Raw genomic sequence first — 14525 nt, 5'->3', positions numbered from 1 at the left:
TTGATGGGTAAAAATAGTTGGGATCTGATAAAATTCTGTGAGAGCCAGTATAGCTTATATGTTAAGTACACAGAATCAGAATGCTTGGGCATTCTGGGTTCGAGCCCCAGCTCTGCCATTTCCTTCCATCAGGGTGACTCTGAGACCAGTTACTCATCTCTTTCGTGCCTCAGATGACTGACCCCTAACACGAGAATAAATAATAATTGTACCTCTTTCACAGGATTATGTGAGCATTAAAATGAGAGAACACAATAAAGTTGACAGCATAATGACCACAACATAAGTACTCAACTATTTACTACTACTGCTATTAGGTTGAAGAGTTAAAAGATCTACCATTAAGCCATGTTAAAAAATAGTCTGTGTTTTCCTTGTCACAATTGCTTAGAGTCAGATTTAAAGACATTACCTTTCAAAACTCACAAAACTTTCAGATTTAAGAAGGCTGTGATGAGGAATGAATGAGATAAACCATGAAGTACCTGGCACAGTGCCTGGCATCTAGTAACTGCTCAATAAATGGTAGCTATTAAAGGAGAGGTGGTTGACAGAATAAAGCATTCTTTTCAGCACTGTTGCTTAAGAAAAAACAAACTATTCCATTAATAACAAGGAGAGAGATACTTCTGAATTTCAGAGTACAATTTTCATGGAAAGCACATTAAAACCAAAGGAGCTCTTGGAAAGTTTCTTATAAAGAGGCAATCCCCTAAACTAGGACACTGTGGGCCAGGTGACTCCCCACCATTCTGGGTTGGCTGTTCCAGTGCTAAGAGCCGAGGGAGGGCCAGTCTCCATAACGGCCTCAGGGCGCACAGTCTGTGTATCATCCCCCTTCTTGGCTCTATTTTTCTCTTTCTTGCTCTCATCTTCCCTTTGTCCTATTTCTCACCTCACTCTATTTAAAATTTCATTTAACTCATATAAAGCTGTCTGCTGCTTTGGACTGTCTGCAAGAACAAGACAGGTAGCAAACAAATACACAAACATGGGAAATAACTTTGAAAATGACTTACTTGTGCTTCTAATTTATACTCTTCAAAGTTACAAATTCGCCACTTGAAGTGCACCTTAATTTGAAGTTTCAAGCTACAAGAAACTGTCTTTGGATACCGTTAACTTACTTTGGGCCCACATGTCCCTACTTCAAATCATTGTTTCATGTATTGCTTCAACATATTTTCTACTTCAGAGAATCACTGGCAGAAACAAGGGTGAATCCTATGCATATATCTAAATGGTTATCAATCAGTCAATCAATCAGTCAACAAATACTGCTTGAGGATCTGCTACATGTTTGGCATTATCTCCGCACAGGTTATCAAATCAAATCCCCTCTACATCGTGTATGTTTATTGGCTCTGGACCGGCGAAGGAACATAGTAATCAAGGTGTAATGATGAATACAGAACAAAAACTGGAATAGAAAATTCCACAGATGCAATAATGTCTTAAGTCCAGCTAAATTTGGAGTAGCCAGAGACCAAGTAACTAAGACTTTTCCGTGCGCAACTTGGAGAAGGAAAGAGAAAAATCTTTCACACACACACACACACACACACACACACACACACACACACACACACACACACACACACACACAATGTCCTAGATTTATGTTCTCTAAGGTTCTAGCCTTAGCCTTCTCTCTCTAAATATTCATTGCTTGGGCAAATGTATCTACTTTTATATAGATATGTTGGATGATGATTCCAAAATCTTTATTTTCAATCTTGCCTTATTCCCCAAACTTTAGAATCACACATCCAACTTCTTGTCAGACACATTTGCATGCCCTACAGACATTTTGAATTCACTGTCCTAAACCAACCCTCAAATCCCCCTTTATCCTGGAAATACTTCTTTTTTTCCTATAATACCTATCAACTTTTCAAATGTTACATAAATAAATCATTTATTGTGTTTAATCTCTCCACCACCCCTCACCAGAACATAAGCTCCAACTGGGCAGGGACCTTGGTTTATTCTGTTCACTTGAGTGTCATCCAAGATGTCCCCAGGTATGCCTAGAATGATGTCTGGCATTTAGTGGGTATCAGATAAATGTTTGTTGAATGAATGAACCTTTCCTCCCATGCCCTCAAAGCTACCTCTGCTCATGTTCCTAATCTCAGCAAAGGGCAACAGCAGCCAAGCCTGGCAAATCATCCTAGATCATTGCTTCTTTACCTCCCATATAGAACTGCCAGTGTTAGTTCCCAGAGAGTCTTAACTGTCCCCTCCTCAGAATCCCTAGCACTGCTGGTCTGACCAGTTCTATCACTGGTCATCTCTTACCAAAACAATTTAAAACAGCCACTAGAACTATCCCTCTTTAAAGAAGCATACATCCCTGCAGCTAGATATTAAATGTAAAACTGAGCTGCATGAAAACATTCAGAGGTTCTATTTTGCCCAAGGATAAATTCAGGCCACTCCTTACAGTTCAGGACCTGAATTCAGTGTGCACATTTAACCTCACCTTCTATCACCTCACACCTCAAATTTTCACAGTGGAAACGCAAAATTGCTTCTGGTACCCTGTGCAGACAGCCTGCTCTTATTCCCCTCAGCATGGCCAATTCTAATCTTTCAAGATTTGGTTTGGGGGTCAATTTTTTAAGAAGCCTTCCCTGACTTTCCAGCTTGGCCTAAATGTCATGGCTCTGCATGTTCCCATAGCAACCAACAGGCAGGATATAAAAAATCTGGGCAAACATTTGCAATTAACACTAAAGCCTTATGCTTATGTAAGGAGGGAGGGAGTGTTCATAAAAACCATAGATATAATTTGCTCGGTAGGTATTTATTTAAGCTCTTACAGTAAGTAATTAGAAAGAATCAGGTTACTTGGTTCCTAATTTCTGGTAAAGGAAAAAGAAAAAACTTTAATCTTTAAAGTGTTTTATGAGAAAACTAAGCCAGAATAGTTCGTGGTTTCCTACCTCTGACTCAGCAGTTTTGCAGAATGACAATGGATTCTGATGTCCATTAGTTTCCTGTACACGGCTCAAGGGAATACTGAACGGTGTATCATATCATGAACTGAAGACATGTAAAGTATATTAAATTACTTCCTTGATTTATCATTTCCTTAATTTTATATTGGCAATTATAAGGGGATGGCTATATTTCCATTATTATATAATATCATCTGATTGAACATGTGCCCGCTAAATTTAAATTCCCTATTTTGTGGCAAAATAGCATTGTCCACCCCCCACTTTCCCATACTTCCTGCCTGCTCACACTTTTGCTTGCTTGTCTCCTCTTAATCATGAGCACACACAGCAATGATAGGATTAACTTGGGTGTATAACCTAGTGAGATGCGCTTTCTCATGAAGCTGTTCAGCTTATTCATTTTATAAAAGCAAAGAAAATGAATTATTAATCAACCATTACATTGCCTAAAAAACATTCTCCTGCATAGAATATTCAATCTTAAATTTAAAGATTTTTTTTATCTATATGCTGCAAACTACAAGTGAAAGAAATGAAGTACTCTTCACAGGCTTGGCTACCTTAAATTACCATGTATCTGAGGAATACTGAGTTTAATCTACAATTATATCTTTTAAAGCAGTTTCATTTCAGGAAATAATTTCTATGTCTCTTACTTAAAGGGCATCATGTGAGTGTGGAAACGCACATATAATTTGGCTGACCTTACCCAGATATGGACTCTTTAGCCTAACAGGTCTGCTTACAAACATATAAATCCAGTTGAGTTTACATAATAATGAGCTCTCTTCTTTTATAGCCTTATAACTCTTCAATGATCTGTGGTGGCTGTGGCTTCCAGACACTGATAGTATACTGAGTCTCCAAAAAGGAAATTAGGTTATAAAATACTGTGCTGAATGTAGTCAGCTCTGTACATTAAGATATCGCAAAGTAGAGTACACATGAGGTGAAACTAACAGCAATTTACAGTAAGAAAGAGACAAAGAGTAAAAACTCATTAGAAGGCAAAAGGTCAGTGTCAGTGTACTTTCTTGAACCAGTTTCACTGCTAATTTACTGCTTTGGGGGGCAAGTCATTTAAACCTCAATTGCTCTTATGTCACATGTACACATCCTTGTTTACATTGTAATATTTATTTGGTGGCTGCTAAACATCCATGGTCTTGCTAGATTTTAGAGATAAGAGTGTTTAAAGACATGTAACAGAGGAATTAAGTCCAGTGGGTGGCTCTCAAAATTTTCTCTGCTGTGTTACCGCAAGGTGGAAGTGCCTCAGTCAGTTACAGAGTTCATTCTGGGAATAAATCTCAACAGTCCAGTCAGATTCAATGCAATCCTATCAAAACACCAATGCCATTTTTCAAGGAACCATAGCAAACAATCCTGAAATTCATATGAAACCACAAAAGACCCTGAGTAGCCAAAGCAATCCTGAGAAAAAAGAACAAAGCTGGGGGTATTACTCCCCCTGACTTCAAGCTATACTACAAAGCTACCATAATGAAAACAGAATGATACCAGCACAAGAACAGACTCATAGAAGAATGGAATAGAATAGAGAGCCCTGATATAAACCCATGAATATATGGTCAAGAATATATAATGGGAAAAAGACAGTCTTGTCAATAAATGATGTTGGGAAAACTGGATAGCTACATATAAGGGAATGAAACTGGATTATTGTCTAACTCCATACACAAAAATAAACTAGAAATGGATTTGAAGACCTAAATTTAAGACATGAAACCACAAAACTCTTAGAAGAAAATATAAACAAAAATCTCTTGAACATAAGCATTAGCAATTTTTTTCTGGACACATCTCTCAGGGCAAGGGAAACAGAATAAAAGATAAACAAGTGGGACTCCATCAAACTAAAAAATCTTCTGTACAGCAGAGGACACCATCAACAGAAAAGGCAATGTACAGTATGGAAGAATATATTTGTAATGATTTATCTGATAAGGGGTTAACATTCAAAGTATACAAAGAACTCATATGATTCAACACCAAAAAAACAAATAACCTGATTAAAAAAATGGCAGAGACATTTTTCCAAAGACAAAATACAGATGGCCAACAGGTACATGAAGATGCTCCACAACACTAATCGTCAGGGAAATACAAATCAAAACCACAATGAGATATCACCTCATACCCATTAGAATGGCCACTATCACATAGACAAAAAATTACAAGTGGTGGCGAGGACATGGAGATAAGGGGACCCTCCTACACTGTTGGTGGAAATGTAAATTGGTACAGCTTCTATGGAAATCAGTACGGAGGCTTCTCAAAAAACTTTAAATAGAAATACTATATGACCCAGTAATCTGCCTTCTAGGAATTTACCTGAAGAAAACAAAATCCCTCATTTAAAAAGATATATGCACCCCTGTTTATTGCAGCATTATTTACAATAGCCAAGATGTGGAAGCAACCAAATTATCCATCAATAGATGAATGGATAAAGAAAATGTGGTACAGATACATACTGGAATATTACTCAGGCATAAAAAAGAAAGAAATCCTGCCATTTGCAACAACATGGGTGTACCTAGAGGGTATTAAATTAAGTGAAATGAGCCAGGCAGAGACAAATACTATATGATTTCACTTATTTGTGGAATATAAAACTGAAACCGAAACAAAATGAACAAAATACCAGTAGGCTCAGAGACACTGAGAAGTGACTGGTGGTTACTATGGGGGAGAGGCTGGAGGGGTGGGAAGGATGAGTGGGATAAAGGGGCGCAAAATCTCTATCATAATATAAGTTGGTCATGGGATGGAAGTGAAGCATGAAGAATATAGTCAATGGTTTTGTAACACTTTCTATGTTGACAGATAGTAACTGTACTATTTGGGGTGAGGATTTAAAAATGTGTGTAACTGTTGAACCACTGTGTTGTATACTTGAAACCAATATCATATTGTATATCAACTTTATTTCAAAATAAAATAAAATAAAATTAGAAAGTATGCTTTGTAAGGTATAATAATATGGCTCTTTACTGACATTACTGCAAATAAGGTATTCTGGATGAGACTTCTAAGTGTTTTTTGTATTAAATGCTTAAGAAGAAAAAAATAAGCAGGTATATACATCCCATTAAACACAACACAAAGAACATAATTTACACTGTTAAGAAATAATTTTTAGTCTCCCTGCACAGTCACCACTACATTTACAAGCTTTAGAGTTGTGTGCTCTAGGGCATAAAGCTGTAAACAGATAAACTCAAAGTCTGCACTATTTCTCCTCCTGTCTCCTCTCTAGTGGTCATTTCCAGTTCTGCCCTTGGTGTTATTAGTTATTTCCAGCTTTAACTGACTCTCCTCATCTTAGCTCCCTCTCCCTACTATTGCTGAGGATTCTGTGCTTTAGGAATCTAAAGAGGAACTTAAGGTTATCAAGGAAAATCAGGAAACAAACTTAGTAAATACTCACCATGAAAACAGGTGGTACATGTTTGTATGTATACACACAGACACGGTACCAAGTTGTGTCTTCTCAATGCCTGTATCACTTCCTTCATTATTATTAAAGAGACATGAACAGAAGACATATAAGGGAAAAGTTTCATGAATTTGATATTATATGAAAAATGAAAGAATGGATTGTGAGATTTGAATTTATGAGATGTTAGGTGAGGTCTAGGTTTTGAGTCAGTAAGTCTTTAATATGGGTCTAAGTTTGGCCTCAAAAGTCTGAATAGATTAGTCGACTGGATCTGATCCCAAATGTCTTCATCTGTAAAAGGGAACTAAAAATAACACCCAGATGCCATAATTTTGAGAGGTTAGTACTTCAAACTATATAAAGTATTATAAACATAATTTATTATTAAATCAAAAAGTTGAGACACAAAGACAGTCTCATATTTCTCACATATTCTCTGTCACACACTCACAGAAAACAATAAGCAGATATAAAATACAAAACAAAAACAAGTCAGTCATTAGTCTCATGAGGGGCATACTGAGTGCTAAAATTCTAATTCCCAAAGAAATAGGGAAAAACCTGTATTAATAAAAGTCTTAAAAGTCATTCATCAAGATTCACTTTCCACTACTGATCAGTTTTCCAATGAAAGAAAAAGATTTAAAGACATGTAGGCTTTTCGATCTGTTTATACCTCAGTTACAAAAGCAATTCTTTCTTCAGCTACTTCCATAAAAACTTCTTAAAACAACAAAAACTAAGCAAAAGCATCTAGAAAACCTCTTGCATAAGAAGCAGAGAAGGGCAGGTTCTGTAAATAGCAAAAAGTTAGGTTCTGATATGAAGGCTGACCCATGGATAGGGCACCAACGACTCTTACTCCAACCGCTCTTCTCTATACTTGATGTTTTTACATAACACCTTACTTTATTCCCTAATTAGTGAGCCTTGGAGGGGAGTTCTTACAAGGGAAGGCACAAAGTGGCATTTGGAAGCGCCAGAGGCAATTCATATATTTCTCTTCTCTTGAGCCAATCATATAGGTAAATAAAGAGAAGAGGGGTATCTGGGGAGGAAAGTCTTAAAAAATAAACTAACTTCAATACTGTACAAATTTATTTTCCCCATTTTCCAGAAATCAGCCTTCTGGTAACTGAAGCCTCCTTTCCCTAAGGGAAATGCTCTTCCCTACTGTCCGTCTGGGTGTTCAGGTTGGATGACTGCAGCCAGAACCAGCCTGTCAGCTCACTGTGTACCCCCGCGCCACCGGGACTGGCTCCCTGGGAAGCAAGTAAGCCCAGTTCAGTCTCTGGAGATTTGACTGGGGGCTTTCATAAGAATGGCTGGGAACAGAAAACCTCCTTTTAGTGGAGATCTACTGGCTGTCTCATCACCATGAGAGAACTTGCATGGAAACACAGTGAGGGCAAAGTCAAGTGTTAGAGAAAATGGGATTCAGTTCTAAGGACCTGGCTTAAGACCATGGCTTGCCTGAAGTCAGGCCTGTATTAGGACTTTTCAGTTATGTGGGCTAATGAATTTCCACTGGTGTTCAAGCCAGTTTGTCAAGTGAATTTTCTGTCACTTGTAACCATATCCTAAGAAAGAAATATGTACCTTCTATTGCCAATTCAATGCTGGGTTTGAGGACTATTAAATAATTAATAGTGCAAATAATATAAAATCATGTAACATTAATTAAATAATGCAAAATCAATCCCAGAAGCACAGAAATAACCACTTAGTCAGCTTTGTCATCCCAGAACCAAGGACATTTCGTCGTGGTTGCCAGCAAAACAAAGATGAAACACCTGAATCGTTTATGATTAAATCTCCAAAGCACCAAATCATCCCTCAGAAACTGCTCTGAGAAATAAACCCGAAGGAAGCTTAACAGTTGAACTCCTGCATGAAATAAGTGTCAATTATACAATAATCCTTCTAATTGCAAAAACTCTACACTTCAACCAGTCACAGTAGTTAACGTTAATAAAAGCATCTGGCCAAAGTCTGATGTTAATTGCCTGTAAGTGAGGGTGAAGCGAGGCAAAAATGAACTAAAACACCATTTCCCCTTAGGAAACAATGATTACTTGGACAGAAGCAAAACTAACCAAAATTTAATTAGAGGATACAGTCAAATTTTGCATTTAATGTACTGGCTTGGAAATCTTCACTTAGGAAGCAGTTATTGCATGAAATTATTCTTTATGGAACACAACTTAGAGCCTGGTAGTGATGCTTCCATTTGCCACGAACACAAATATTTTTACTGAAACAAAGAAAAGGCAGATAGGATGCATTCTGTGGGTGCCTCATAAAAAAAATGCCCTTTCAGATCATGCTAATTAAATCCATGTTGCTGCAGAATTATGCTTCTAAGTCACACTGAAAAAAACAAACTGAGGCAAACAACAAAAAATTGTTTTCCACTGGTTCACCTCAGTTCATAATGTCAAATTTTGCCCATTTAAATATTGTTCAGCGGAAAATCTCCAGGCGGTTCTTAGATACGGCGTTACTATGTATCACTGACAGGTGACATCAAACACACTTTTGAATTATTTCCCAAGTATGCTAGAGTTAACTGTGCCAGGAGGCTACATGCTAGGGAAAAAAACATGTAAAAGGAACACCCACATGAGCATTTACCTTCCACTGCCCTTTTGAAGAACACTTTGCAGCTGCCACAGGTGACTACCCCATAATGACATCCGGAAGCCTCATCCCCACACACCAAACATATTTTGGAAGGTCTTGAGGATCCAGCAGAAACACTTCGTAAAGTAGAGCTGGAAAAAGAAATCAAGATTTACATAAGTACACTGTAATGGCACATTTGACATGCTGTACAGCTTAGCATAAAATTTGTCAATAAGCATGGCTCCATAAATTAATTCAGGATGGCCTGGTCACATGTTATGTGACATAAAAAGTAGGCGTAACCATATCAGTGGAGTAATGCTATTAAGAATTCTGTATAGCAAGCTTTTTTTTCAGTACCAAGAAATGACAAATCATCCCATACAAACTTTTTCTTCCTTTTCCTATTTTTGAGAAAGTTTACCAAAAAATATTATTTGCATTCTAGGTGGGCAGGGAGGAGAAGAATCCTGAGCCAAGTTATCAAGGAAGTATTTTTGGTATCAGAGAGCTATTATAATACTTCTCAGCTCTCTTCACCCAGGCTCAGATTATATATCTCAATTAAGCCAGATAAAAAAACCTCTCCCTTTCCAAAACAACCCACCAATTAAAATATAAAAATTCTTGCCTCTACTGCCAGCAACTCTAGCCTTTCAAGGACCTGTATTTTTTCCATGTTACCTTACACAGGTATGTTTGAATTGCTTCATTCTGCTTGCTAATTTGAAAGGACACAGTCAATACTGAAAAAGAAGCAGCTGTGTATATGGCAAATATCTCCATTGTCTTTCAGGGTAAGAAACTGAAGAGCTCTGGGCAACAGTTTTTTGGGACCACTTTAACACTTTAAGCAACAATCTGTATGAATACTTTAAAAGGGGGATCTTCACAAAATATATATTTCTGTGCTAGTTAATGGCACATCCTGAACAAAATTGTTTTGAATTCTAACAAGGAGTCATAGTTGAGTGACAGATGTGTATTCAGCAAGCAAAGAGGTTGGTTGTTTTCATTCCTAGTCCACATGAATTTATTGAATATCTACCCAGAGGTCCTGTGCAAGGTACTGAGGACATAAATATAAAAACCCAGTTTCTGTCCTCAAAGTTAACTGGGGACATGAACCAAAGTTAATGGGGAACTTCCATATGGTAAGTGCTATGGAATGGGGTAATATGGTAGCATGCTGTAGGTTCAGCCCTCCAGACTGGGAAGGGTGGAATTATACCAGCAGAGAGCACTTTCCGAAAGGTCAGCTGAACTGAGTTTTGAAGCACAATCAGGCAAAAGCCAGAGAAGTGGGGCAGAGGAAGCAGAATGTACCATGGCTTCGAGAAATGTGCGCTGCTCGTTTTCAGGAAACTTTGCATAGATGTGCATGTCCCCACCACCTCCTACTGTCATGGTTTTTGTCTCCATGTAGGACCGCAACTCAAAACATATCAAAAAGCTAGAATGGTTATAGCATGGTGATGATTCCTGTTTTACAAATTAGCTGATAATTTTTTCCAAAAAATGCTCTAAAATGTTTTAACGACACCCTCACCAAAAATAACTGAAGGAACAAACCAGTCAGCTGCTCAGAGCATTGCAGAATGACGGACTTTCTAGAAAATGATGCCTTAAATCAAGGACTGAAATACTGTTTCCCAAAGTTGTTTCTCCTTCTAAGGAAAGCACTCTTTATTATTTTTATTAGTGCCCTTTGACTTCTTTATGGCATTCAGAACATTCCATTTCAGCACCAGTAACTTCTTCAGCATATAAGCCAGTAAAACTCAATCCATATTCCGACTGTCTTACACTTCATAGGGAAATACCAGGACTTCATATACAATCAGAATATGTTAAAATCATCATTAACCTGTAACTGTGTTTTCACAACTACAAGCATACGTGGAATCTGCACTTCACACTTTGGTGAGCCTTGCTCATGGTTGCAAACTTAAGAGACTTGTAAACTTTGGTCTCTGGAACTCTTCTCCAAACTCACTTTCTCAGTGATCTCATCCAGTTTCTTGGCCTTTTAATATTATCAGTATGCCTGGGACTTGCAAATATTTATCTTCAGCCCAAACCCCTCCCTGGAATTTCCAACCCATTTATCCAACCACCTATTTGACGTGTCCCCTTGAGTGATATGCACCTTAAACTTATGTCTGTAACTTTGATGTTTTCCATAACTTTGATTTTTTCCCTGCTCAGAACCTGCTTCTCCGAAGACTTTCTCATCTCAGTTAATGGTGATTCTTAGGAGCTGAATTGTGTCCTCTCCAAAATTCCTATATTGAAGTCCTAGCTCCTAGGTCCTCAGAATGTGACTGTGCTTGGGAATAGTGTCACAGCAGATGTCATTAGTAAAGACGAGGTCACCCTGGAGTAGGGTGGGCAGAAAATCCAATCCAACTGGTGTCCTTATTAAAATGGGGGAATTAGGACATAGACTCATGCACGGGGAGAATTCCAAGTGAAGGTGAGTGCAGAGATGCTTGTACAAGGCAAGGAAACCAAAGATGGCCAGCAGACTACCAGAAACTAGGAGAAAGGCCTGGAAAAGATTCTCTATTCTCTCTCACAGCCTCAGAAGGAACCGACCTTGGCAACCTGTTACTCTAGCCTCCCAGCCTCCGGCACTGTGAGACAATAATTTCTGTTGCTGAAGCCAGCTGGCATGCAGTTCTTTGCTATGGCAGCTCTAGCAATGTGGACTCAGCCCCAGCCCTTTTCTTTCTTCCATAGATGCTTCTAATCGACTATATTCTATTCATTTTACCCTCAGAATACATCCAGATTTAGGTCACTTCCCAAACTTCCTCTTGTACCACTCTGGTCCAAATTCTCAATGCCTCTTTGCTGGGATATGCAAAAGCCTGCTAGCTGTTCTTCCTATTTCTCCTTGCCCCCTTCCTTTCCTGGTAACCACAAAGTCAAAGTTAAAGTCAAGCCCCCGAGAAGTCAAAGCCATCCGTATGGCCACAGGGCAGAGTCTGGCTCTGAGACTTCTCTAACTTCTCCTGCTTGCCCACTCCACTTGAGCATCACTGGCCTCCTTGCTGGCCCTGAAACACACCAGGCATGCTCCTACCTCAGGGCCTTTGCACCTGCTGTCCCTTCTTCACTGAGATCTCTACACAGCTCTCTCCCTCACCTCCTTCAAGGCTTCATCCAAATGTCACTTTCTCTGAGTTAGCCTTTTCTGTCCATGCTACTGAAACATCCTTTTCTCAGAACTCCCTCTTCTGTATTTCTGCTTTTTGTTCCTACCCCATATCATCATCTAACATAACATGTTGCCTATTTCACTTCTTTAACCTGCATATGGTTTGCCTCACCCACACAGAAAGTAAACTCAAAAGGAGTCAGGATTGTCTCCTATTATTTATCACTGTGCTATGTCCCTAGTGCACGGAATAGCCTCTGGTACAGAGGAAGCACCCAACACTTGAATAAATGAGTGATTTCGGATAACTGGAACTTTCATGTTCCTTATAAAACCCACCACATCAGCACTTCTGAAGTCTTACTGTATTCCTTATACTTTATATAAAGGAATGTGATTTCTTAACTGACTTGAGAGTGAAACGTATATAGCAGAACCAGAAGCTGAAGAAAAAGTTTAGCATAAAAAAGATGCACTGTGAAATCTAAATCAAAACAATTTGTTTAATTATAAAATTAAAGTCATCATGAATTATGTTTCATTTTTGTTCACTAACATCTTTTGATGACAGAGCAAATTCGCCTCTGCGCACCTTTCGGCAACCCCCCACTCCTCGGCTTTCTGTGACACTGTACTGAGCTCACTCTCCTAACAATGCGTCCTCTCTTTTTCAGGCTTTTTCTCATTTTCTTCATCAGTATAGATTTTCTTTGGCATCTACCTTTGGCCTTTTTTTTTTCTTATTTCTGTACTCTACTACTTAATGACCTCATCCACTATCGCAGCTCAAACAGCATTAGTGGTGAAAGACTCCCAAATCCATCAAATCTTTATATCCAGCTCCAACCTCTCCCCCACGTTCCAACTTCATGTTTTCACTTCCTTTACATAACCTCTTTGCTTCTATGTTCCATTAACTTCTGGAAGGGAACTGCCAACTGCCAGCCACCCTGGTTCAAACCTTGTACTTCCTGTGAAACCAAATCAGTTGCCAAGTGCTGCGCACTGCGGCCGTGCACACGCTCATGGTGCTTCTCTTCCCTCGGCTGTTCTCTTTGCTCCGCTTCAGGCCCTTGCCGCTTCCCAGGGGTCCTTCCCTAGCGCCATCTCCCCTTCCCCTCCAATTCATTCTACAGTGGCTGACAAATGAATTTTCCTACTAAAGAGTTCTCACTCTATTACTTTCCAGCTTAGAAATCTTCAGTCATTCCACCCAATACCACCATAAATGATAGCCTTAGTAGAGTGTCCGAACCTCCCTCCCTCCTCAACCTCCCCCTGTGGGGCCTCCCACACTGCCTATCCTTGCAGCTTACCGCACACCACCGTCCCCACCATTCACACAGCCCAGCGTTGCCCCTCCCCTGCTCCCACCCCTGGAAGCCCTGCCCATCCTGCAAGGGCTCCTGATGCTCTCCCGGCAGGAAACACCACTCTCCCTCCTGATTCACTTGAGCATTTTGCTAACCCCTCTCCTTCTGCAGCCATCACATCTGTCCTTATGTTAGTGACCTGTGCACTTGCCCTAATCTCTGAGAGCAAAAACCTTGTCCTCTGCATCTCTGTGCTCCCTGCTGCCATTAGTGGCATGACCAAATGAATCGATGAAATCACACTCCTCATCTCATTACAGTAGAACATATATTTCCAAAAGGCGATTTTACTGAAGGCAAACTAATGAGGGCCAAGGTCATAGGTTCAGTTCCCTCATGGTTCATTTAGCTTTGCACAAAGGAAAAAGAAAAAAACATCCAGGGACACAGACTATTCTCAAAAGCTTGGCCAGCTGTCTCACAAACATTTGCATTATTAACACTGAAGACAAGCCACAAAGTGTGGATGGGTCTGGAAGAGTCCATTTCTCTACTGATACCCTGCCATGTGGTTTATCTTTGAAACTGAAACATGGCACATGGTTGGGAGGTTATATATCCAGTTTTAAGAAATACATAGTACATCTTTTAAGGGGGTAAGGGAGACAAAGAGGAGGGGAAATGGAGAGACGAGGAAGGGAGGAAAGGCAGGCGGATTTTGCACTCACTTCTTAGACAATGATTGTCATCAAAATACAAAGCTCATGTAGTGATATCTGAATGTCAGAATCCACCTTTATATTGTAACCTATTTACTAAGCATCTACACAGGATGTAAGCCCCAAACCATAGGGCCAGACCGGCAGGAGCAAAGGCAGAAATAGAGGCTCAATGGGGAGGCCTGGGTTCCAGTGCTAGCAGTCAACTCCTGGTGAAACAGTAGCTAATCATCACAATTTTCACCATAAAAGGTTCAAGGGATGATCTGTAAG

General features: G+C 39.4%; 1 protein-coding gene across 2 annotated transcripts in view; it reads right to left on the bottom strand.

The window, feature by feature from the left end:
• The window catches only part of NR3C2 (nuclear receptor subfamily 3 group C member 2), a 334172-nt gene that overhangs the window by 161672 nt on the left and 157975 nt on the right, over positions 1-14525 (bottom strand). For both annotated transcript variants that reach the window (XM_073232590.1, XM_073232589.1), the window contains exon 3: positions 9067-9206. In XM_073232590.1, coding sequence (XP_073088691.1) covers positions 9067-9206 — 140 coding nt within the window. The remainder of the gene's footprint in view (positions 1-9066; positions 9207-14525) is intronic.

The sequence above is a fragment of the Manis javanica genome, chromosome 3 (genome assembly GCF_040802235.1).
Source record: "Manis javanica isolate MJ-LG chromosome 3, MJ_LKY, whole genome shotgun sequence".
NCBI lineage: Eukaryota > Metazoa > Chordata > Mammalia > Pholidota > Manidae > Manis > Manis javanica.
Note: the sequence above shows the minus strand (reverse complement) of the source record. Positions and strands in the feature narration are given on the sequence as shown.